We start from the raw sequence: 27,621 nt of genomic DNA, 5'->3' as shown, positions 1-27,621 counted from the left end.
AACTGTTCTCTACCCCTGCTGCTAGCACAGGAAACTTTATGGGTCTGTTTTGCTTCATGACTCTGAACGACGGCCCAATGCTTGCTGCACAGCAAAAGTAAGTATTCTACAAAATGCTTTTTTTTTTCCTCAAAATATATTCTTGAAGGGATGTTCCTCATCATTTACAGGAATTTGTATCATAGAACTAGGAAAACAAAATGAATTTTCAAAACATTACGTACTCTGCTCTTCTAACTACAGTAAAGTTATATTGGGAAAAAAATTAGTTATTGCATGTTAGTATAACCTACTGTGACCATAAACCCCAGATTGCAGACCCAAATTACATTAATTTTCTAATCTTTTAGTACCACTTCACCTGTCCCTAATGGGGACTCAGAAAAGCACTGTTTCATGATGAAAACAACACATTCTAAATTTACTGCTTTTTCCATCAGTATATTTCTCCCCCACAAATAGCAGTGTTTATTATGGGCAAAAAGTTTTCTATACATTTATTCTAGTCAGAGTTAATATTCTTCTGCTGGCATGGGCTGTGTTTTGGATTTGTGCTGAGCACAGCGTTGATAATGTGGAGATGTTTTTGTTATTGCTGAGCAGGGCTTGCACAGAGCCAAGGCCTTTTCTGCTTTTCATCCTGCCATGTTGGGGAGGAGACACAGCCAGGACAGGTGACCCAAACTGACCACAGGGATATTCCAGACCATTTGGCATCATGCTCAGTATATAAAGTAGGGGAAAAAAAGGACAGAAGGGATGTTTGGAATTATGGTGTTTGTCTTTCCAAGTCACTGCTATGCATGTTCTCCTGGAGATGGCTGAACTCCTGCCTGACATGGAAAGTAGTGAATTAATTTCTTGTTTTGTTTTCCTTATGTACGTGCCTTTTGCTTTCCCTGTTAAACTGTCTTCATTTCAACCCATGAGTTCTCTGGTTTTTACTTTCCCTGATCCCACTGGTGGGGGAGTGAATGAACAGCTGTGTGGGGCTTGGCTGCTGGATGGGATTAAAACACAACAGCATGTCACGATATAAAGAAAGTACTACACTTATTAACAGAAATTAAAAAAAAAACAAACTTCAAACTTCTTAAGAAACTGCCATAAGACTAGCTAGAAATATTAAGAGAAAAATCTTTTTCTAAATTGTCTGAATTCATAAATGCATTTTCATAGGTTAGTATCAAATTTGTAAAAAATTAATGCAAATCTTTCTTTTGAATACTTCATGTTTGAAAAAAAATGACTGGAAGTAATTGGAAATATGCTTCCATGGACTGACCTAGTATTATCATTAATCCCCTTTAGCAAGCTAACTGTACTACTACAATTTCTGACTGGATGTTGAAGATAAAGTTCCATCCACTTTATCCCAACCTACATACTAGATAGTCTTCACTTCAGAAAACTTTATATTCTACACTGCATCTGTTTAAATTGCAATAAGTCCTGTCTGCCTACTTTTATATATATAGGGAAGCCTGTAATAGTTTGACATTGCTTTCAGTCATTCTAAATACAACATTTGTTGTCTGAGGGCAGAACTGCTCTTCAATGTTATTTAATGCATTAGTGGCAAACACTCGGTCCGTCATGTGCTTTGACATTAAAACTAAAATACCAAAGGCTGAGGAATACTCGTATTTATCACAAGAAAGAAAAATTAAAACCAACCAACCTTTCAAATTCTTTGTAAACAAGTAAATGAAAGCAAGGATAGAGCCCATGCATGCTGAAAGTGTCACCAGCATTGTCAGAGCCTCCACATAATCCATATGCTATTGATGAAATATATAATAAATGTAATTTTAAGGATAATTTTTTATTGAATCAAGGAAGGCCAGAAATTTGCTTCTGTAATGAAACTGCTGAGATATTGTTCATATTGCAAGATTTTTGGAGCTGCTGTTAAAGAGGACTTCAAACTTGCAACAAAGCAAGTGATGCAGAAGACTGGTTATTTCTACAAATAATTTAATTTTATATCTTTTTAATAGACAGCAGTCTTAAAGAAGGGGTTATAAATGAAATTTAAACAAGATAATCTAAATAGCAGACATAAATCTTGCTATAACAGTGTAAAGTTACCCATATTGCATTCTTCCCACTAAGACAAATTAGATCCTGGTGCTTACAGTTTTGGGGAGAGACTGGATGTGATGTGATGTGATGTGATGTGATGTGATGGGACCACATCACATGCACACGTAGGAAGATGCTCACAGGCTCTCTTTGCATGGGCTGTATATCAAATATATTCAAGAAATCAGACACATTTAAGAAACAGTATTTTGAGTATATTTCTGTTAAGAGTTAGGCCTGTTAATTTTCAGCCTGTAATTTTCTTCATATTTGGGATTATACTCCATCATGTGCTGATAAAACAAAATCTGTATTTTTTGCTGCCAAAGACAGAGCAAATTTTCTCATCATTTCAGTAGCTGAAAATGTTGCAATCACCTTCCTAAAGAAAAATAGTCATTCATCAGGAGAAAATGCATTTTTTTTAAACTAATAAGGAAACACAGGCTAATTTGTGTCTGTTGGGTACCACTTCTATAAAATGAGTTAAAAAAGGCACTAATAACTACTAGAGACATATCCATACTGAACTTTCCATATCGCATATTATAATCACTAAGAAATTCAAGTTTTTTGAAAGGAATGAAGTTAACAACTTTCTGAACTGTTCTTTCCTTTGGCATGCTGTACAGACATCCACCATATGTATATCACAGCACTCTGACTTAGATTATGTCTCTGTTAAAAATCAAAGGTCTGTCACTCTTCATTTGAACAACACATATGCCATATGTATAATGAATGCAACTCTTTTAGTTTTGTTCATTTAAATAAAATGTTTGATTGGGAGTTAAGGTGCGACAGGAAAGAATCTTCAATTACAATGCATTTCACCCTTAATAGCAAAGAACATTGAATGCCTGCAATTTATTTATTTATTTACAAATTACTAAGTATTCCCTATCATGCTTCATCTTGCTTTAACATCTAGGTGACTCAACTGAGATTGCATTGTAGAATTGTAAATACTACAATTAAAGTGATAAACAAATCCGAATGAGTGGAATAAATGAAAGTTTATGTATGTCCTAGATCACTTTTCACAAATGGGAAATCAAGACAGTGAATTACAGCAAGATTTTTCAGGATCACAAATAATTTTGTAGTAATTTCTGCAAGTCAAACTGGAAATTGTAAATGATACAAATAATCTGTTTCAGATATTTCATATCTCAACCAGAATCTTAGATTCTGTCCTAGTAATTTCAGAAAATATTATCTCTAAAGGAGTAATTTATGAATTACTGGCTGAAAGGAGAGCTTACTTTTTAATCCAATAATATAAATTTTAATACCTTCACTATTTCATAAGAATTTCATTCCTCAGAATAACTAATCATGATGGAAATTATTGCTATGACATATTTTCTTTTTGTAATTGTGTACTTTTATTAAGAATCATAAAATCATAGAGTATCCAGAGTTGGAAGGGACCCACAAGGACCATCAAAGTCCAACTTCTGTCCCAAAGAGTCACACCATGTACCAGAGAGCATTGTTCAAAAGCTTTTTGAGCTGTGTCAAGCTTTGTGCTGTGACCAGTTCCCTGGGGAGCCTGTTCCAGTGCCCAGCCAACCTCTGGGTGAAGAACCTTTTCCTAACATCCCCATAAAAAGAGAATTCATGTTTGTACCTACTGAAGAGGCACACTGCTGAAACTACTTGGAGGTCTTTGATTTGATTTTTGGGGTTTTTTCCCATTATCCCATTTGTTGAAAGGTAGTATTTTGTAAAGTTAGTACACTAAAGAGATTATTTTGGCAACCAGTTTATCCAAGTAAGTGTTCTGCCGTTCTGCCTTGTGGAGCCAGAGACATGGAGTATATTCATTAAGAAATTCATTTCATTTTCCCTAGAGGTTTGCTTTCACTCTCATTAACATTTTCATGCTCCTGTTGCAGGAGTTTCATAACCCAGTTCCAAAAACTATCATCTCAATACTGCTTTCTTTAAATGTTAAAATAGATTAGGATGAGTTGGGGAGTTCACTGATAAAATATAATCTTATTCATTTTAGCTGCATACTCTACCTCTCATTTACAAAAGCTGAGACAGTCTCACAAGTATGTACTGAATACAAACCAGCCAACCTTTTGCTTTCAGTGTCCATTACCATTACAGTTACAAGTATTCTAGCTAACTACCCATCTTATTAGCTCAAATATAACAAAAAAGCTGAACAAACCCCCTTTTTTTGTGTGAGAAATACAGTTCAGTGATCTATTTTTATCCTTTTATGTCCTTTTTGAAAAAAAGCTTAAAATATTTTTAATGGTGTGATTTTTGATTTTTTTTTCTCTCAAATCCAATTAGAAAGCTCAGAAATAGCATGGTATTATTGCTTATTTTACCACAATTAGGTGATAATTAAAGTTGTAAGATAGCAACTGGGAGTTTTTCTAAAGTTTTTTTGTATTAATAGATACTGAAAGACTGTGTATTAAATACAAAACCATTAAAATATACAGTATTCCCAGTATGTCTTTGTGAACTGGACATAGAATTTAGAGTTTTGATGGCCACAAACTATATAGATAAACCAAATCAGTTGTGGCCTTCAGCACACTAATGGTACAAAAATGTGGCCTCTCTCAGGAATAAAAATGTAAGATAAACTGAAGGAAAATAAATAGCAAATAAGCATGCAGAATGATGTTCTGGGCTAAAGAAGTTGAACTGATAAACCTTGAAAGAATGTCAGAAGGCCAGAGAATACCAGGGTACACACTGGTTGTCAGGCCCACAGAATCCTTTATTCTTCTGCAGAAGAGGGTGGGTTCCAGTCATTTTTAAGCTGCGCAGCTCCCCAACATGGAGACATAGGAGTGAAATGGAGATAACAAGCTAAAAGACAGTATTTCAGCAGATGATAGCTCAGAATAAATGAAAGCATAGCTGGTAGCAACAAAATGAAAGAGGCCTGCACTTCTGCACGACCCTGATACAGAGGACCCTAAGAAGCTTCATTTAAAGCTCTTTTTCCTATATTTTTGTCCTTAAATAGGAATAGTATTGAAATAGCAGAAAATAATATTCTAAAGTTTAAAGAAACTGTCCTCAGGCATTCTGTTTTTCAGTATGAGAAACCTCCAGAATGATCGAGTGCTGAGAGGTTTCCTTTAATAATATGGCTATTATTACTTTGAATATTCACACCTAATTTGAACTTCCATGTACTGCTAATAAGCAGTATCTGCTGAATACATTTGTAGGCTGAGTAACTGAGATACAGAGCATTTATTAATTACACCACTGCCATTGAGGATGTACAAAGACTTAACTGATTCCAGGTCTAAGTACATGTTAGAGAACCATCTCCATAAGATGAGTTAAAAAATTTCCAAAATGTCAGACCTTAGGGCAGGTGTTTGCCCTCTATATATATCTGTAAAATCTAAATTCTCCCTCTTTTGAATACTTTATATTTACAACAGCTTTGTTGGATTGTACAAGAAATACAAGGCTGGATAACAGAAATTTGAATTTGTGCTCACTAAAGTAATAAATTGTATACTGACAGGAGTATTTGTCAAACATTATGTCATAGAGAAACCTAGTTTCACTTTTAATGCAAACGATTGCCTATTATGAAATGAGAGCGCACTGAATTAGTCATTTCCATTAAATCTATGAAGTAGAATTGCCTAGCAACCAAGAAAATTAATTCAGAGATTAAAATAAACACTGTGACACTGACAGAGCAACTGCTGTTCTACCTCAATAACCATAAAGACACTAAGAAAAGAGGTGTTTTCTTAATTCCTCTTAACAAAGGTAAAACAAACAATTTCATAAAATGAGTCATAATGGACAAAGAATAAAAACAGAGAGTCAAAGCAACTGCACAAAGCAAATGCAAATAATTACCCTCTTTTTACATAACATCATTGAAATGAAAAAATTGAAAGTTTTTAATATTCTGATAATAGTAAATGAATTGTTGTGGAAGTTTCTAACATGTTTTCCCACTTACAAAGGAGAAATTTGTTTTGTTATATTCATTCTATGCAAGTATTCTATATTTTAGCAGTACCTAGTTTATTTAACTTATAGAATTTATGACTATGCTTACCTGAAAAAATTCTGCATCATTATTACCCACTTCTACCCACAGTCAAATTATTCCTAATCACACTTTGGTAGGAAAGCTTTTAAATTATACAGTTTATCACACTGAAGTGGTTATGAAAAAAAAAAAAAAAAAAAAACAACAAAACCCAAAATGTTAACAGATTAAGGACAGTGAGGATGAGTGCAATAATTTAGTTTAATGACTGCTACATATTGCTTGTTACATCTGGGCCATTGTGTAATTCATTGTCCCTGAAGGACCACAAAAAGCCTAGTAAAATTATCCCTTTAGAAATAAACCAATCACATTCTGTAACAACATTGAAGTCTATCACCTTGTCAGGATATTAGATTAGAGGAATGATTACAGATCAGGAATTCTGGAGTGGCAGTACTTTCCTACCTCTAGTAGGAGACCATCCATCTTTCTAGCTTCAGATACAGAGTTAGTATGGAGTAAAAAAAAAAAAAAAATATCAGGAGTGATTAAGGCAAGAATAACAAAAAGGAGAAAAAAATATACCCCAGAGGATATGACAAGACAGCATCTGCAGCAGCTACATCAAATCTAGTTGAGTCTACATTAAAAGATAATAATAAAAATAAAACAGTAAAAGGAATAAATCAAGACAGACAAGCAGGAATAACTGTGTATTAGAAGGTAACTCCCCAGGCAGGGACTTAGCTAGTCTGCCCTCAGGAAAGTGTATTTCAGCTCTTTGGTTGTGTATAATATTCAAAAAAAAACCACACCCACAGCCAGATACAGGTTCTTTAAAGTCTTGAAATCCACATATTAAAATCACTACGTCCAGTTCAGTGGTGACAAACTGGACTTTAAAAGTTCATACTATGAATAATTATGTAATAAAATAAATGTATTTATATAGAAGGGGATATGACATGTAATAAAGGAAGAGTATCTGCTGGAAGTACAGACAATACAGATGGCATAGACATGTAACAGATCAAAATAAAAAAATATTAACAGCAAAAGCCCCCATTAGATAAACACAGCCATAAAGCAGATAAAAAAGCCCAAATGTCCTTAACAGGTTCCCCTGTGCCTTAAATATTTAATGAATGTACCAGATGGGGAGGGGGGAGAAAAATATCTTGTCTGAACCACAAGCATAAACACAGCTGACCTAAAAGACCTACCCACCACTAGGTTATAATTACTCCAGTGTATTCACTAGTGAACAATGTTCATAAATCTAGAATAATTTGGAGAAATTGAAAGATAGCATCTTTGAGAAATGGTAGCCTCCATATGCTGTCGAACAGCTGAAATTAATTTTCATTTTCTGGCCTTTGTGCCACATGTCATGGGTGTGGTTGAAGTATACATGTTTTACTGAAGTCTTAAGATAGTCACAGTGAAGAACATCCTTTTTTATTAATTTTATCTATATTAAAAAAGTGGTATCATAAAAATAGAAGATAGACAAATTCTATATGTAGCTGAAAATATTATCTTTTTCCCCTTTAAAACTTTTAACAGCACAGTACATATGGTAAAAATCTTGGAAAAAAAATGCACATTGCTCAGACTAGACATTGTCAGAGTCCAGAACCTTTTAATAAAAGAAAACCTTGTAATAGATGTCCAGTTCAGAAGGACTTATTGAATCTTCTTCCAGTGTAGCCCAAAAATACAGGCAAATGGCCAACATCCTGGTCCAGACCTACATTCAAAGATCATCTGTAGTTTGTTACAAAAGGACAGCAAGAAGGAAAACACCAGTGTTAGTGTTGCACTAGAAGCAAGAATTTAATGAAAATAAACTTCCATATAATCTTAGAAAGCAGACCATGACCCTGTTGCAGAAAAAAAAGGTAAAAAAGAAGGTCACTAGTAGCCTGCCTTGGGAAAAATTCCATCTGTGCAGCAAATCTGATGATCATCTGGGCTAAAGTATGTGAACAGGACACACTATCAAAACTGTTCAATACCACTGGAAGGTCCAGTATACCCTGCCCGGGAGTAAATCCAAATTCCACCAATTCAAAAGAAAACTACAAACAAAAACCTTTAAGAAGGTTAATCTAAGAAGAATATTATTTTTAGAAACTGCCACAGGAGAGCGAGCCACAGGAAACCCAAAGCATATTAATCACTGTAATACCATGTTATACAAACACAAAAAAAATCTTCAGCTGATAAACAAACTCCATTTAACCTTCCTTCCAGTCTCCTCTCAAACCCTTTTAAATTGCATCATCATGTCTTCTCAGAGATATCCTGCCAAAAACCTGACAGCAAGAAGCACATTACTCCATGGCATTGTTAGGTCTTAATCTTAGACGTTTATGTGCTTCATTTTGCTTACATTGGTATAAAACCAGCGGGATTACTCACAGTGCATGACATCAAAAATGTATATTCAGATGCACAGAATATTCTTAGCTGGAAGGGATCCACATGGATCATCAACTCCAGCTCTTGAGTAAATGACCCATAGGGATTGAACCCACAACCTCAGTGATCATCTTTACAAGATCAGAGCTTTGGTCATTGATTTTTCAGATTTCCAAATAACTGATGTCTATAATTTTTGGAAGTAATCAAGGGCCATATATGCACTTACAAGTAATTCTTAGTATTCTATACAACATTGGTAGGCAGTGTGGACAAAAGGGGTCCTTAATGCTCTATGAGAACTATGAATTTTCCAGCAAAAGGAGTGCATTAGGTAGAAAATATAAGTCAAGACTAAATAGTAGACATGTTTTGTGACTCAGAGGAGTAGCTGTCAAGCTGATTATGAACATCTGGAAAACAAGACACTTTCACTTTAATCTAGTTCAGCCATCTAGTTAAGTAACATGACTATAAGGTGCCTGACAACCATGAGAGCTGCAAAGAGAACCTGCAGGTCTTTCCAAGGAACTGCAATCTGCTGCTAAGAGGAAAGATGGTTATGTTTATTTATAATGTCAAAAGTGTATTTTGGTCAAAAGCAGTGGTTAGTGTGTCAGTAAAAAATTAGAAAGCTGAGAAATTCCCTGAAGATAATTGTGCTGCTATATTGAAACACCACAACAAATTGGAAAAGCATTATATACATCTAATATACTCAGAGTAATTCAAAATAAAATAAATTATTTTATTTGTTTCAATCAGATGGAAATGTAAATTCCTTTTTTATACAGGATTGGTTTATCAACAAGTCATGAACAAAGGCAAACTATTTTAAGCAGGAAGCATTTCACACTAAAGCTACTCAGTTTAAAAATCAATAATACCAGTGCTCAATAATATAATTGAATACCTTCATGACCAACACAGTGGCTAGTAGTCAATGGTCCCTTTCTCAAGGCAATTTCAGACGTTTACTTTCATCCTCAGTTATGCATATTGAGTTACTATTTAAAAGGATTCTCAACCTGTTACCTGCCATAAGTTCATGTTCTTTATTCGTTATAATGTTTTTGATAAGCACAATCTTTTTAGAGTTTATAAGTTCTTTCACTCCATATGGAGATTTCAAAATATTATTTTATTTTACTATCGTCATCATTATCAGTAAAATTAAAAATGATTTCACAGACATCTGGTCAGTTAAGGTTTTCCACAGTGGACTAATCCAGCAGCCAGAGAGGCTGTATTTGGGCTCACTGCACCCAGCAGTAGATACTGCATTCTCTTCTGCTGCAGCTGCCTGGCCTGTTTAACACTGTACTCAGGGCACAGAAGCATCTGTCTGGTCCAAGTGACAGCAGAACCTTTGTCTCAGCCATTCCCCGCCTCTTCCATTGGAAAGGGAGCAAATCAAATGTAAGTATCACAGAGAACCACTCCAAATTGTGTCATGAACATGGTAAATAAATTATGCAGAAAAATGTGGCTGGAAATAAATTTTCATCACAGAGGTTGCAGAACAAGCAGATCAGTAAAGAGAAAGGAGTTGTTGAATATATATCACTTCGTACATATGACCTAAGACACATTGTGGTACTTAAGTGGCAAAAGGCAAGGATTAATTTATTGGTCAGGTTAAGGTAGCTTTACCTTGTCTATTGCCATTCACTAATAAGGAAAGCAATCCTCAACCAAATGATTTCACTGTTACTTAGATAACTCACAAATGCTCCCATAGCATTCATGTTACTGACAGTAAATTACCCTGCCTCAGAGCCGAAAATCTTTTGAAGGTTGTATGTGTGGGATGAGTCAAATAATGGTAAAAGAGACTAGGAACAAACAATGTGGCAGATGGAAGTAGAACACAAGAGGGTGTACGTAATAGTTTTCTTCAGGGGAGATGAGAGTCAGAGCTTTGTGCCACCCAAGCATAGGGATAAGTATTGGATGGGTTTCCTCATCTCATCCTGCAGTACCAATCAAAACTGACATCAGAACCTCAGGATCTACTCTGGCATAAAAATAAGCAAACCTAAACTCTTAGCTAGGGTCAAGCATCCTCACTTGAGAACTGCAAAGATATACCCCAAGCTCTTCCCATGGTTGTTTCCTAAATGTTTTTAAATCAATTCAAAGTTATGCCAGGTGCTTACAATTGCATGTATCTTAATAGAGTAAGAGATGATTTGGTGGGAAAGCAGGGGGTGGGAGGCTTTGATGAACTACACAAAGAAAGCTAAGCTGATTCACCAGTAGCAGAGGGTGCCACTACACTGTGGAGCCTCCCACACTGGCTACATTACCTAGCTAGGCAAGCGGGTGAAATACCAGCTTCCTTCACCAGAGAAACTAGGCCAACAGGTCAATTGTGATAACTCTTTTCCACAAATGTGAAGTGATATACTTTCCTTTTCCAACTAACAGCATCTTTCCTATCTCTCATCACTTTAAGATAAAATCATACTTACTCTCCCTTTGCCCTCACCTGTAGCCTCAAATAGCTAGAAACTGCCCACAGTGACAATATTGCCATAGTAATTTTATGGTATTATTAGTAGCCATGAACATAGTTGCTGTTTTAACTGGGGGGGAAATGTGCTTAAATGTTCACTATTTTAAAAATATAATTCAAATGTATGCTTCTATTAACTTCCTATGTTAAACTTTAAACTCTAATATTGCCTTTCAACTCTAATATTGTCTTCCACCATAGTTTAGTGGTGGACTTGGCAGTGCTAGGGTTGTGGTTGGTCCTGATGACCTCAGAGGTATGTTTTGACATAAACAATCATATAATTCCCCTATTTCCATATAAATTTCAGACTTCTGAAACCCTCCAAAGGTACTTCACATTCTACTGCTTATTCCTTTCTTCTTTCATTCATATTTCTTCTCTTGAAACTCTATCAGCACAATCATCAATCATCTCTACTTTTTTCTCATTGTGCCTTAGTGCAGAGTAATCCCTGCCTAATCACTTCGCTATGCTACTACTCTCTTCCTTCAAATTTCTCCTTAATGTCCAATTTTGCATGTATAAAATCATTCTTCTGCAACCTGAGAAGTAGGATGTGACCAGCTATGACTTAATTAATAAACATGCAGCACTTGTCATCTTCTATTACATGTTCCCAGAAGAGATTTTGAAATGTTGCAGAATTTAATTTCCATGTCTTCCAGGCATGGAAAAAGTAAATGCAAAAGAAAGTAAAGAAAGTGCTTCCAAAGAAAAATGAAAAGCAGGACAACAATCAAAAAGAACTACATTTTTTTTAAGAGAAATGTTAAAAAACTTGCAGTCTTGGAGTACAAATAGGAAGATACTGACAGTTGAAGGGGAAAAAAAATTTTTGCCTTAAGTTTTTTTTTTAATTATGGCAGTAGTACCTTTCTGCCATAAAGTGCAACAAATGCATTTTTGTTAGTCTAGTTTTATACCACAACCTCAGCAAATGTGCTGTTCAAATTAAAAATTGATAATAAATTTATTGTGATATTACTTTCCTGAAAAATTGTATTGTTATTGCTACTGTGGAAAGAAAATGAAACTTTCCCAATGTGAATCAAATAAAAAAGTCCTCAGAAACTGTCCAAATGCATATGTCAGGTGCATTTTAAGTGTAAAAAGAAGAGTAATGTTTGCATTTAGTAATTGTATTTCAGCAACTGTTATTTGAAAAAATGTTGTTCCAGATGGCTGAAGTATAAATTTTGGAAGGAGTATTGAACTCCTACATGATAACTAGTAAGAATGAGATGAAAATTTTAGAGGGGAAAAAAAATAAAAGATAAAAATTAGCCTTCTTGAGAGTAATGCATTGAAGCACATAGTATGGACAAGCAAAGAGCCATTTTTTTGTGTCAGTGGTGTTCCTTCATAAGACCTTAGAGCACACATACACAATAGTTCCCAGTTTTGTTAACTCCTACTTGGTGTATATCTTTGACCTCTCAATTTGATGCTCTGAGTTTGATCCCTCTGCAGCTGAGAAAATGACAGACTTACTTCTCATACCTTGCACAGTGGAACTGAAGCCTCTCTAACTCCCCACTCCCACATGAGAATGATTTGTGACAACACATCAGTGTGGGACTTGCTGCCTGTCTCAGAGATTGGCCATGTGATAAGATATTAGCAGCAATTTTGCATTTTAGTCACTTGAATTTGCTTTAAATTCTCCTGAAATAGAATTGCCAAACAGAATATTAACTGACAAAGTATTTCATATAAGATCAATATTCACCTTTGCCTTTTTTACATTCTGTTTTTAATGGCTATTGGCTGCCTATATTCTTCATGGGTTTTATAAAATCATTCACAGTGTTTAAAATATGAGGCAAAACAGCCTAAAAACATGGCGGGTTTTTTAATAATTTTCTACTCAGTCCTCCATATAAAACTACTAGGAGGAAATAGTATTCTCTCACCTCTGTATATGGAGAGAATTAATAGGTAAAAACTATTTTATCAAGAGAGCAAACATCATCGTTATGTGAGGCTGGTAGCATTTCCTCCATTCTTCCATGTTGAATTTTAGTGCAGTGCCAGGCTACGTAAAACAGGTGATAAAGTCACATTGACAAATTGTTTAAGGTAGTTATCAGAAATGAATGCATAGTCACAATCTAAAATGAAAATAATTTGGATATTAGGTATAACAATCTCTTAATCCTTCTCCACAAAGAACCTAAGCACTCAGCTGAATAAAATTTAATTTTGATGCCTCTACAGTGTTGTTCTTTTTATTTCCAATTTTTTAGAATAATTGGAAACCCAGAATAGCCCTTTTTTCCCAAAAGTGAGCCTTTACTCTCATAAAGTGTCAAAAAAGCTTTTTATAAATTCATATTGCTATTTTGATACAGTGTTTTTTCACTAATTAGTGTAAATCAATAATTTAAAATATATTCAACACTTTTTTCGTAAGCATTTACATCTCCTATGAAAAATCTTTTAATATCGCTTATTTATGAAATTGATATCCAAGTGTCAAAATAACCATGAAGACTTAAATTTTCACACATTGAATTGAGGATTCAATCTGCCTTGGGGCAGTTGGAATGTTTTTTTGCCCTGAAAGAGTGTGTATAAAATTATAATTAAGTCTTATTAGTGCTGGATTTTCATGCCTAGGACTATATAATGTTAAGCTTGTAAGAAATACAAAGTTTTCTACTATTAACAGGGACATTTCAATGTTAAAGATTAAATAAGCAAGCAAGACTAAATTTATTTACATCATTATCTTAGAATAAAAGCTTAATGTATTGAATAATAACATATTCAAATTACAGCTCTACGAGTCAGTGCTCCTTATGTAAAAATATTAAGTAAGGTAGTCAGTAGTTACTACAGGAGAATAACTCTTACAGCGTTAGAATAAATTCATATTGACTGTTATTGCATTTTTCTTTAATAAAACATATTGATTAACTACTAAGGAGTATTAAGCAGGAAATGCAGTGAAATAGTTTGCCAGATGCTAAAATTTATTTCCATATTTAGCATTGATTACAAAGGAAATTTATTTACTCTGTTAGTGACTTTGAAACTGTTAAGTGAGTATTTTATCTGATAGTCTTATTATAACACACATACCTTTAAGGATGGGAAACAATAAACATGATGAAAGTTAAGACCATTCTACTCTGAAGCAACTTGCAAAAATCCAATCTGAGCACAAGCTTGGGAACTAAGCCTACTAAATTGAAAAGATATTCCCAAAGCAAATAGAGATTGCCCTCTGCCCACCATGTTTTCTTTAAGAATCAAGCACTACAAATCCACATTTGGTATGAAGAATATCAGCCAGCAAATGTCTGCTACTTGCTACTCATAAGGCCACATTTAAACTCTATTTCCAAGTTCCTTTTGAATACTAACAACATAAAAAGGATCTAACTGAAGATGACTGTCACTCAGTGTGGCATTTACACTAAAGTACAAAAAATAACTTCTCTGCTTTATTTACAAATATTGTCACCAAACAAAATCAATGTGCAAAATACTGGGATTTCCTCACTTTTATTTTAATGAACTTTGCAACAACAGTCAAAAAAAGAAAGAAAATTTTTCTCTCTTAGAGGTAAATAAGAAGATTTAGAAGACCAACTTAGAAAGGATGTCAGCAGTCTTTGGACTGTTTGGCTGTTGGTATTTCTTAATATGAAATAAACTACATAATTTTCATTCATAATTTTTGTTTCACTGCTCTGTACTATCCTACTAAGTCAGTCTGCCATTTTCCAAAAAGTAGTGAAGTAGGATGAAACAATTTACCATCTCATGGCTGAAGAAGCAGAGGCTGTGTGTATATTTTACTGATAGCATCCTAGTCTCCTTATGATTTTCTTCCAAAACTCTGCTTAAAGCTCTCCTTTACTGGTGTGATGTGACAACAAAAGAAAAAGCTCCAATAATAGGCTGCAGATCCACTTATATTGCTAATGCAGGCCAAACACTATCTTCTGGCATTCAATCATTTCTAGTCACAATAATGCTACTTTTTTTTTTTTTTTTTTTTGCTATCCTACTGGTGAAATCTTAACTGCATTAGGTGTACAACAGCCAAGAGAGCTTAAGTAAAATTAGGTTCTTCCTCATGTTTGCTGCTCTACAAACACATGGTGCTCCATTCATTCCCAAGAGTTTATTTTATGTAGGAATTCAAACTGCAAAATACAGTTATGGATGAATCATTTAAAAAGCCAAATTTATCTTCCATTTAGTGCAAATGGTATGATTTACTGTGCTCCAGAACATTTCTCTTTTTTTCTGAAACAGATGCGGTGAGAATTATCTAGCACTCCCCTGTACTAAGTTCCTTACAGTGAGAAAAATTACTGTGCCTGCCCTCTGGAAAGTTCCTCTTTGGGATGAATAACTGGGGCTGGGGACACCATTGCAATCTTAGTGCTGTCACAGAGGGAAGGCCTGAAATGCAGGAACTAGACATATACCTTTTTCCACATCACAAAGCTATCAGTTTGACATCATTGTCTTTCAAACGCTGGCAGCTGAGACCTACCACTGCCACATGCAATTTATACATGAGGTTTTCAAAATTAGCATGCATCCCTAAAGACATCAGTGAAATTTCTGCCTTCTAGTGGACCTGATATTTTTTGAAAAATAAACCCAGTTTAGTTATCCTGGGTTTTCAAGACAGCAAATCTGCAGTCAAATGTCTTACTATGTTAGAGGTCTAGGATGTAGCATAATGTCATCATTACAGAAATTGTAAACAAATTGGTATTTCTGAGATGTTATGACTTTTTGCCTTTCTAGAATATATTTTAGTGTTAATTTACTTTGCATTTCAGACAGACTTCCTACACTTTCAGTTATTGGACAGCCAGAGACAGGTGTATAGCAAATACCTTTGAAACCCCCTCCCCAACCTGCACTGAGTTCCAAGCAAAGGAAATGGGATATCAAGGGGGAAAAAACAGGGTGGAGGAGGCACAACAAGTCTTCCAGTACTTTAAAAAAGGGAATGGATTAATAGAAAATATTCTTGGCTTCAATTTTTACACCTTTATACACGAAAACTGCTGGACAACAGCCTTATCTCATTTAACTATATTAAAGGTAGTGATGCCAGTTTGAAAACAAAATTTCTGTGGCCAATAGAAAGAAAATGGGGAGGGGAGATGTCCCTTACTTTGATGTGAGCTTCTAAAAATTCATTACTTTAAAAAAAAAAAAAATGGAATGTCTTTTGCTGCTTATAATTTTCCAAGATACAGACATAAAGAAATCATAAGTATTAAACATTAGCAGGTTGAGAGACTGTGGCAAAAGGTCATTATTTGGAACTACTGTGTTAAGAATTATGTTTGCACTTAATTATATCTTATTTAATAAAATTCTCAGAAATAACAGGACTTCTAAATCTTCTAGAGCTATCTTGATCGTATTTATGAAATGCATCAACATGAAGTTATTCACTTCCATCATGGCTGCTAGCAAGACGTAATGCTGTTCAGTGGGAGGTTCAAAGCATCTGCTGTGAAAAGCACAGGAGCTGATAAGCAGTGACAATTTATACTCCCATTGATTTTGTATAAATCAGAAAAGAGAAAGAAAGAAACATTTTCATTTGAGATGGCAGGAGGATGAAAAATAGAATATGTGAATTACCATTACTGTTTCTGAAACACTACAATTAGGAAAATTGGTCTAAATGACCTGGAACTGTCCTGTGGATATCAATTAAACACACAGTAGATAGATCACACTAAATTAAAGGAAAAAAACCTCAGAAACTATGGAAGAGAACTATCATGTCATAGTAGTACCAGTCAATATTCTTAAAGTGCAAAATGCAAAACTTAAGGAGATGCAGGATTTCATAATCATCCCTATTCTTCCCTATAATACAGTCAGGCACCTCCAAAAATTCAAAACTGAAAATATTTTTTTAAATTTTCTTCCTGAATTGCAAATTTTCTTGAAACTCTAAATATATTCTAAAAGTTGTTATAACCCAACAAGGGAACATGACATCTTGAAATGACAAGTTCACAGGTATGTTGACAGAAACTAAGCAGCATTCTCTTTCACACCAGTAAGGAAAAATACATATGATTTGTGAGCTCTTAACATTCTTGTGCCACTGTCTGTGACAACAGCTGGGTACCACTAAAGGGGAAAAAGGCTGAACACATGGCATTTTAAATGGGGGTGGGGGGTGAGTAGTGTTAGCTGTTGTAATCACACTATTAATCACAGCATTTCGAGTGGCTATTGGTAATTCAACTGCTTATCATATGAACAATTAAGACACAGTTTATCAATAACAAATACTTTCAATATACAAAAATTATTCCTTTTTTTTCTCGGTGGGTTTTTTTTTTTTACCTCTCTAATAAGAATTTAGGGATTTTGAATTTCACACTTTCTTCAGGCAGCATCATTTGGTAACAATGACGTATTTTGATTTCTTGGTCAAACAGTTCATTTTACTAGTTTTAAGAAGCAAAAGAATAAATTTCAGAATTTTTTTTAAAAGCATGTCTTCAATTTCTAAGTGTAAAGCAAGATAAACAATTTGAATCATACAGTAAAAGTATTGATTTTACCTTCAGGAAAGAAACCACACCAAAACAAAACAGAAAAACTGACCTGTCCTGTACTTTCCTATTCTATCTTTCATTTACAAGTAATAAAATTCAACTGAAGAAACTTCTGTAATCATATACTAATCTTATTATCTATAAAAACAAGTCTGTATACACATGGAGCATATATCCTCTTTTAATGTTGTCATGACTATATACTGTGCATCTAGATCAAGTCAAGACCATAAACAATTCAAAGCTGCATTCTGTCTAAATGGGTCACTTATAATGAGAAAGCACGACATTTACATGTAGGAAGCAGATTGATCAGGGAGCAGAAAAACAGAATATGGCATCAGTGGAGAAAAATATGCCTTTACAGGCAATTAATGCTAAAATATTTGACAACTTCCTATATCTTCCTCAAAAATGGAAGTGAGTTCAAAAACTGTGACATGAAAATAATAAAAATTTAACATAGCAAATATTCACTAGGATTATCCTTTGTGCTTGCAGTAAATAAAAATGAAAAAAGCCTTGGTTCCTTTCAGTACTGTTATGTCGCTAGTACAGAATAACACTTAAGTGAAAAGACTGAAAACACTGTGTCTCCCAATGATCCACACATTAATTAATTGTCCACAATCACTTTAAATTGGACTTTTAAGTGCTAACATATCCCACAACATTCAGTTTTTTTCAACCAGAAGCTGTGGAACAGAAATACTCTGAACATGCTGTGTACATCTTGCTAAAGCAATTTCAGCTGCAGCCTGCAAAATTAATTTCTGCAAAATGCAAATCTGTGCTATGCAAATATTAGAACGATAGCAAGTCTGCTGCAACACATTACAAAACCAAAGTAGCAAAAGGCAGAGGGAAATTTCAAAACTGCCTAATATATAGAAAATATACCCCATGTCTTTGTTCAGTCTGGATTCTTATTCAAGGTGCAAATACTGGTTACATTGTTAGATATCCAATTGCAACCAGCTCCAAATATTGTGTGAGTAGCTCTCTCTTAGTTCATGCTAGACTCTCTTGACCCAGCGAGACAAGCGTGGAAACGTGAAATAAATGAACATTAACAAAGACTAGTCTGGAAAACAGCCTGCATTAAATGCTTGCAACATTATTCATATAGATGCAAAATTTGCTATCTAGGTTCTTTTTATACTAGGTATCAGCTGGCAGTTACTCTTTTAATGCTATGTGCTGCTGCAGAGAGAAAAATTAATTAAATTATATGAAAATAATATGTCTTTCCCCATCTGCCACATACAGATATTCCCCAACCTTACAGCATGCTGCTAAGGCAAATGAAGAACAGCAAAATAATTATCTCCATGCAAAGAAAAAGCAATTTTAACACAATACCTTTCTGTGTTTGTCCCTCTTCCATATTCTCTTCCATGGCTACCTTTCTTCACTAGAAACAGCTACAGAGAATTAATCAAAAGCTTCAGTCAGATGTAGGAAAAAGTGTGGATTTTTTTTCCCTGGGAAGCTCCAACAGCAGAGGCTTAGGCAAGTCCTCAGAGCTTAGCTAAGGCTCCCTCACTCTCCTTGTTTGCTTGGAGACAGGCTGTCAAGTGTAATTTCATTCAAATTACTCTTCCGTGAAGATTATCAATTTTTCTTCTCAAAGCTGCCCATTGTGTACCACTGTAAGCAGGTATTCAAATGAACAGCCTGTGAATTTTGGGGGGAAATTTGGTCTGAGCCCTTATGGCAATGACACCGATTCATAAGCCCCACTTTGCATATAAAATGGAGTAAAGAAATTGAGGTTTGTATTGAAATCTGTGTTTAAATTGGAAACAGGCTGTACTGAAAACAGATGGAGGAGTGTCCTCCTAAGGAGAAGCAGACCACCAACCCATAATTCCCCCTATTTGCTACTGAAGTGGGAAAGCCCAAATGCCTGTGGGTTCTTTATGCTGTATTACTTGTCTTTCTCTCTCTCTCTCTCTCTCTCTCTCTCTCTCTCTCTCTCTCTCTCTCCCTCTCCCCCCGCCTCTCCCCCTCCTCCTGTATCAGCACATTTAAGAATAATATGACTCTTCATTTCTCTTCTTCTCATACATCTGTATCATCAGGAACTAACAACAAATATACACTATTTCCCTTACAGTATTCTAAAAAATATATTTATAGCAATACAATTTTGTGTGCATGTATATGTGTTTACACACAAGCACAATTCAACACAAGACAATTATCACTGCAAATTTTATGCACTGTACACATCCTCTTTGTCACAGTAAACAGGAATTTAGAGGCAGATCAGAGGTTTAAAGCAGTTCTTGCATCAATTCTTTTTCTGATTCCTCATATCTCAAATTAGCTTTCTTCAAAGCTCTTCTAAAATAACCGGATCTTAAAATGGTGAAGCAGCACATGTGGGTACGTACATGAGAAAGCACATACACATGCACTGCTAGGAGTTTGCTCTGGAAAAACATAGGTTAAATACACTGTGAGGGCACCTACTAATTTGGGGAGCTCTGCAGTCTGATTTGGAATGCAAATTGGACGCTGCAGTCTAGCAATAAATTAGCATTTTTGTACCTTTTGTCTACAGAGTAATATCTCATCATTTTAAGACTTCCATTATTTCACCAAAAGTGAAAACTGAACATAATTCCAATTTTTCTTTGCAGGTTTAACTTCTCATCCTTCTGGGGGAAGTAACTAAAACTTAAACAAAAATAAAAACTACTATGGCTGAAAATTCCTATTAACATATAATAAATAAATAGCTCACCCATTTACTTTATGCTATCTAAATACATTGGTTTAGTTCTGCCTTCCGAGCCCCCCCCCAAAAAAATTTTAAAAAAGGTGTTTACTTTGCCTGGTTGGGTTTTGTTTGGGGTTTTGGTTGGCGGGGGGCTTTTTGAGGGGGGTTACTGTTGGGTTTTTTGTTGTTTTTTACCCTGTTTGCATATAAAACTGTTCAAATCTGGTTCACATCAGAATAAATATAGTGTATGAAGCTAAATGCATATATATAATTAAATAATTGAATAATTATTTATAAGTCAACATATTTCCTATCTTTTTTCCCCTTTTAATTCATGTTTCTAGAGCTCCATTTTCTGCAGTATCTGAAAAAAAAAATATTAGTTGTTTTACCTCTCAGATCTAACTGATTGATTAAAAATCAACACATGAAAAGGTCTTTATATATAGAAGTGCTGTAAACACCATAGGATCTAAGCAACTTCCATCTTTTTAGAAATCATTCTTTTACACAGTTTTTTAGGAGAGGCATATTTCCTTTAAAACAGATCTCCTGTGTAAGTCTCCTCTGCTATTCATATCTTCAAAATCTTTTCTTAGATATGCATTAACAAATATTCATATTTCAAAGATGGTCTGGCAAATATTTTACCTAGGCTGGTAAATTGTTTCTAAGTTGCATTTCTCAATAGCACCAAATATTTGAGGTGTCTAACGTCCTCAACAGGGATGTTTGCAGCAATAGAATATATAGGTCACTGATGAAACCAAATTACCTTGTTCCTTGAAACAAACATACAAACATTTTTCAAATATAACAGAAAACAAAAAGAAAAAATGTTGGAAAGAGATAACTGGGGAAGATACAATAAAGATGGGACAATCCTGAGTGACATGAAAAGGTCAGGAAGAAACAACTTGTTCAATAAAGGGACAGGACTGCAAAGAAAGTAGGCCCAGAAGTAAACAATGGCATATTACACAACATGTATTTAAGCTCTGGAAACTTCTCGTAGCAGGCTGTTGTAGAGGGGGAAAAGAACCCAACAAAATAACAAAGAGAATCTGAATTACAAGGATTCATGGATATTAAATCACTGAGCTGCAAATTACTGGGTAGTAGAGAAATATTTTGTGAAAAAGTTTTAGCCACTTCTTATACTACTTCCAAGGCAGGCTGCTTTTGGCACAAATATATGAGATGTTGAGCTGAATTAATCCTTGATCTACTTCCCACTAGGGTCATTTTCACGTCAGGTTCACACACACCTTAATTTTAATGACAGGATTTTTAACTTCCTAAAAAGCCTACTGCACCCACATGCCAAAGGTTAAGATGTAACTGATGAAATAAAGCATAGCATTGACAAAAAATGGTTTAAAGTTTTACCCCCACCCCTACAATAACCTATTTTTCTCTGTAAATATTATAAAGTGCCAAAGCTCCTTCTTCAGAGAACTCTGATTAGTTTCAGGTGCTATTAACTGGTCATCCATACAGCTTGTGTGAGTGAGCGACAGAGAGAACGTGAAAGAGAATTAATGTAAGCTTCTTTCATATTCAACTGCAGTTTATTAACAAGGTTGAAACATAAATCTGCATCCTGAATGTTTCTTTGGAACTCTTTCATCGACCTTTCAAGATTAAATTATGAATAGATGTTAATCCTAAAGCCAGAGAACAGAAAAGCTCTGCAAGTCTTCCATAGAATAACAAACCAAAGCAGAAAATGCCAATTGTATGTGACTTTCTAAGCAGCAACCACAGAGGCTTTTTTTCTTCAGCATACTGGGAAACATATTTACCGCCAGTGATACATGAGCTACTTTAAAACTGTACAGAGAAACTACACAAGCTTCTGTTTCTGGAAACACTTCTAGCACAGAAAAGAGCTATGTTACTGGGAACTACATTAGACTGCCTAAAATTCCCTTTTAATGTGAAATGAGATTATTGGTGCAAGTAATCATTGGACAACCATGCCAATTGTAAATGGCAAGGCAAGACAGAACATCCAACTGTATAATGAGACTAAATAAACAGTTAATCAAGAGAATAATTGGAAGCTGATGACATTAAGGGATCCCCTGGTGTCCATTATGATATTATGAAATGTAGCTGAGCACTTACAGCTTTAAACAGCATGACAAACACCTGACTTTTACTCCGTTTTGTATGGCCTTCAAATCAGTTTACCATTCCATCCTTCAGTCCTATTGATTTTCAACTACATCATAATAATAATGTTGTGGTGCAGTGATGTCTTGATTATGACAACATAATAAACTTGATTATGAATATATAATTTAAAAGCACAAAATTATTTATGTTGCTAATATTACTACCTCAATAACCAATCAAGAAAAAATCAAAAGCCAGTTCAGATTACTTCAGCTATTTTGCCTCTGACTACAGGAGGAAGTTGTGATGGATATGGGGAGTGAAGCAATACATGTTCTTTGTGCTTCGAGGGAATTCACTTTGGACTAATGCCAGTAAGGTCCCACAGACAGACAGCCCTCCGTGAGTTGGAGCGGTGTACAGTTCACTCCTGGAAAGCATGTTCTGGTTTTATTATATGAAAAAATACAATGGATATAAAAACATTTATGAAAACATAAATTATAAAAGCAATTTATGTTCTTGGAGAATATTCCATGATGCAAAAAATGCAGTAGGTGAGGAAAAGTGGGACATACATTTTTTAGAGGTTCACACCTAACTTCACCTAAACACTGATGTAGATGCACAGGTAGTAATTATTTTATGTAAATTAGGCAGCAGATTATAGAAATCTGGAAAACACAGAAAAATTAAAACTTGTGCTCCAATTTTCTATTTAGAGTGCTCTGCAGGACTCAGATTCATTCAAAGAGAGAAACGACAGTTTCTAGCCAGGCAGAGACCTGAGAAAAAGCTAGAGAAGCATGTAAATAATTCTTTATCTCTCTTGTTTATCACATTGTTCATAGTTAAGTTCTATCACTGTGCGTCAAGCACTTTGCACCAATGCTGTGCGTTGTTTTCACTTCAGAACCAATGGAGTTGGTCCTCATGAAGCTCTGTATAAAAGAGCGGTGCATTTTGAATAAACTGGAGTTTTACTCTCAACAGCCTTCTGGTCAGTCTTCTCATTCCCGTCCTGCCTCGACAGCGACAGTGCTCCATAATTTATATTTCATATTTGAAATAGAAATGTGACTATAAAATAATGGCACATCATATTTTGTCTTTGGAATATCCCAACGGAGGGGTGTTGAAAGAAAAATTGGGAAGCTTTAAGACTTCCAAAATGTCTCTAAATGTCTGCTCTGGGACATGTATTTTATATCTACAACTTCATGAGATACAGAATAATAAAACAAGAGCACAGGGCCCTGAGTTTAACTCCTAACAGACCCTTACACAAGTGTCCAGGGAAAGGAAAAATGCCTAATGACATGAAAAAATATCAGAATTAGTGGGGAAATAGAATGTTAAGAGAGGAAGGAAGAAAGTTGAAGGCAAAATGTAATGTTAGCAGAATATTGTTGCTTACGCCATTGATGGGATTTGTATAGTTCCACTAATTCCTAATAATCATTTTTTTCTGAGAAAATTACATTCTTCTAGAGGAACAAACTACCAGTTTAAAACTGTCAGCTATCAAGAGATGGCAGGATGGTCATATAACCTAAATAAATTTCAGTACAGGGCTTCACTTGATGGAAATATCTTACTATTTTTTGTGTTCAAGTCTGGATGTTACATTTGACAGAAGAATAATGGACATCCTCTCCTTGATGACCTTAATTTATTCTCATTTCTTTCTGCATTCTTCTATGTTCTAACACATCTAGAAACAGAAATTTTATTGAAGAGGAGAGTGAGAAGACCACCTCTTTGCATATATTCTCATTATGTTTCATACTAATAAACACTAACATCATTATCATATTCAGAAAATTAACCTCTTTGTGAAAGTCTCATCTGGTTAAAGAATTTCCTTCATTGAGAAGATCTTTCACCACTGCATATGATATCCAGACTTAAAATACAAGAGATAAGAAGTAACCTGCTCATATCAGTATTCAAATATATATTTCATATACGCTATATTGATCAAGAGGAGAAAGATAATAAAAAATTATTAACAGTATCTCTGATTCAGAATACCAATCTTAATATACTTCCAGACTATTATCTGGAGCTATTTTAAGTATCATCTGTAATTTAAAACCTTCAGTCTGACTGGATATATTTCATGATTCTTACTGGTTTTACTTTTGAAAACAAGTAAAATTTTCCAGAGTAAAATTAGGTAATTGTCAGTATAATTCCTCTAAAATTCTAAAGAACTTCAATAATTTTGATACCTTAGACTATGAAAATTATGCCTTTTATATCTTGGGATCAAAATTGTCCATATTCCCAAAGGAATATGCTACTCATTTTCAGGTTTAACTCTGAAAAGATGCTCCTGGTTGACAGATTGATGAAGAACAATGAACTGAACATGAATGCCAGTATAATTGAGGGAGAAATATGTATATTTCTACATACAGGTTTCTAAATCCTATGGCTAGGTTCTCCACATGGATACTCTAGACTGCAGCAGTAAGCCTATAAGTATATTTAAAGTTTTAACTTTAACTTTAGCTTTCACATCCCCTTTCAAGTGTGATAGCTATTCACATCCCCTTTCAAAACTGGACACCAAGACATAAGCACAGCGTTGTGATCATCCAAAAGAGACTATTTCACCCCAGGTAGTCCTATAGGAAGTGGATATACTAATAAATACTCATACAGCTATATATTAGATCAAGTAATTATAAAAAGAACATTTCACAGGGTAGCATACTCAACACATACAATTCTAGCAGACTCTGCTTTTATCAGGGGACTTGAAATGTGCTATTGTCAGAGGTGCTCTCCAAACCAAATCACTGTGATTGCATTCTAAGATTCCCTACTGCTATAACTATCACAGAAATATCCCATATAGTTTTTTGTGCTGAAAACTGGAAGTACTTCAAAACTGGCCACGGGCACCCCTTCAATTTAAAAATGCACAGTGTTAGTATGGTAAGTTTAAGAATAAAGGTAAGGGGCACCTACGTTATGCCAGAGTATATACAAGAAAACATCTAATAGGAAGTTGTTAAAGTTAAGTTGATGTTTGTGGAATTTGAAACCAGACATTGGAGAATAGAAATGATACTCAAATTATTTCTTCCATACACTAGAGAAATTAGCCAAGATTGGATTCTTGGACCCACACACACACACCAAACTAAATCTTAATCTGTATTTTCTTAGTTTAATTAATTTTTAAAATTAATTTATATAAACTTTACTTTATATGTATTTTTAAAATATAAACTTTAAGTCATAGGAATTCTCTGATTAATTCTTGCATTATGCAGGAGTTTGGACTAAATGACCACATTAGACTCTTCTAGGCTTTAATCACTTAATTATTTAAAACTGTAATCATGTTTGCTGAGAGATTTCACACTTTAATGTGTTCTGAAATTCCCTTGACTTTTGTGGTCTTTGTACAACAAAGTGCTTATTCAAATATCATCACAATTTTGGGGTCTGATGAATGGAAGAATTATTTACAGCCAAACCCTGTTTTCTCTTCCCTTCCCAGCAGTCTTATGGAGCAAAAAAACTGTGATTAAAAATATTATCCATCTGACATGCAACAGTTATGTGTATTTCCCTGTGCGCCTCTGATCCATTGGAGGTTATTGGTCTACTAAATCTTTCAAGTTTCTCTTTAGCTCTGTTGAATTTCTGTCTTGTCTTCAAAGTTTGAGGAATCTCTGAAAGCACGTTCTGATGATTTCAAAAGGTGATACATGGTGTAATCCTTCATTTGGACAAGGACTGCTAAGTTACTAGCTAAGAAGGCATCTGGGCACAGAAAAATACACAACACACATATAACATACAATAACTGGAACAAGAAAAAATTAATATAACAGTGTGGAAATAAAGCAAGAGAGGAACTAAAGATAAAAATGCACCCACAAGAATGCTTCAAAGCAATTATCACTATAAGTTATATCCTATTCCTACTTAATGGAAAAAAAGAGCTTGACCATTCCTGTTGGGAAACACAAGTGTCACATACGATGACAGAATTCATGACCCCTCACTTCTATCATAGTTAACCATATGCAAGCATAAGGGACTAAATTCAAGAAATCATTAAAACACAATTATGCTTAAATCATGCCTTAAGGTTCACTATATTGTTACCCATGCCCTGCCTACAAGGTGCAGATGAAGGAGCTGATTTATGGTTCATGGGGGGCATGTCTATAATTCATCCATTTCTTTGGCTTTTCACTTCAGATTCCACAGTTTCTCCACACACATCACAACACAGAATAGCCAAATTCCTGCACGTGTACAGCACACAAACCACAAAATAATGACATATCCAACTGTCTGCCTGCAATTCCCAAGCAGATTGATATAAAGTTATCCCTCCATTATTCTAGTTTAGGCATTGGCTTTGTTCATTATTTGAGACAGAACAATCTTTGTAGTTAAGACTTGTAGACAATACAAGACATGGGATCAGAATATCTTTTGTTGGAAAGGATCCAAAAGGATCATCAAGTCCATTTCCTGCCCCTGTGCATGACAGCCCCTAGACACACACCATGTTTCTGAGAGTATTGTTCAAATGCCTCTTGAAGTCTGTCAGGTTCGTGCTGTGACCACTTCCCTGGGGAGACTGTTCCAGTGCCCAACCACCCTTTGGGTGAAGAAAATTTTCCTAATTCCAACCTAAAATGCCTGTGACACAACTTCAGACCATTTCCTCAGGTTCCATTACTGGTCACAAGGAAGTTGCAAACTGCAATGAGGTTTCCCCTCAGTCTTCTGTTATCTAAGCTGAACAGAGCAAGTGACCTCATCTGCTCCTCATAAGTCTTCCCCTCAAGTCCCTTCACCATCTTTGTATCTCTCCTTTGAATGCTCTCCAATAGCTTTATAAGCCTCTTACATTGTGGTGCCCAAAACTGCCCCCAGCACTCGAGGTGAGACCAGCGCAGAGCAGAGAGGGACAATCCCCTCCCTTGCTCAGCTGGCCATTGCTGTGCCTGATGCTCCTCAGGACAGGGTTGCCCTCCTGGTTGGTAGGGCACTGCTGACTCAGCTTCAGTTTGTCACTAATGATGACCCTCAGATGTCTCTCCATGGTGCTGCTCTCCAGTCTCTCGTTTCCCAGTTTGTATGTACATCTACAGTTGACATTTCCAAGGTGCAGGATCTGGCTTTGCCT

General features: G+C 35.1%; 1 protein-coding gene across 1 annotated transcript in view; it reads right to left on the bottom strand.

Annotated features, from left to right (window-relative positions):
* Nucleotides 1-19,607, bottom strand: part of GPM6A (glycoprotein M6A) — a 116,054-nt gene extending 96,447 nt beyond the window's left edge. The window contains exon 1 of the mRNA XM_021550824.2: nucleotides 18,965-19,607. Coding sequence (XP_021406499.1) covers nucleotides 18,965-19,001 — 37 coding nt within the window. The 5' untranslated portion in view covers nucleotides 19,002-19,607. The remainder of the gene's footprint in view (nucleotides 1-18,964) is intronic.
* Nucleotides 19,608-27,621: the final 8,014 nt, after the last annotated feature.

This window comes from Lonchura striata, chromosome 4 (assembly GCF_046129695.1).
Source record: "Lonchura striata isolate bLonStr1 chromosome 4, bLonStr1.mat, whole genome shotgun sequence".
Lineage (NCBI taxonomy): Eukaryota > Metazoa > Chordata > Aves > Passeriformes > Estrildidae > Lonchura > Lonchura striata.
The sequence above is the reverse complement of the archived record's forward strand: the minus strand, read 5'-3'. Positions and strand labels throughout refer to the sequence as shown.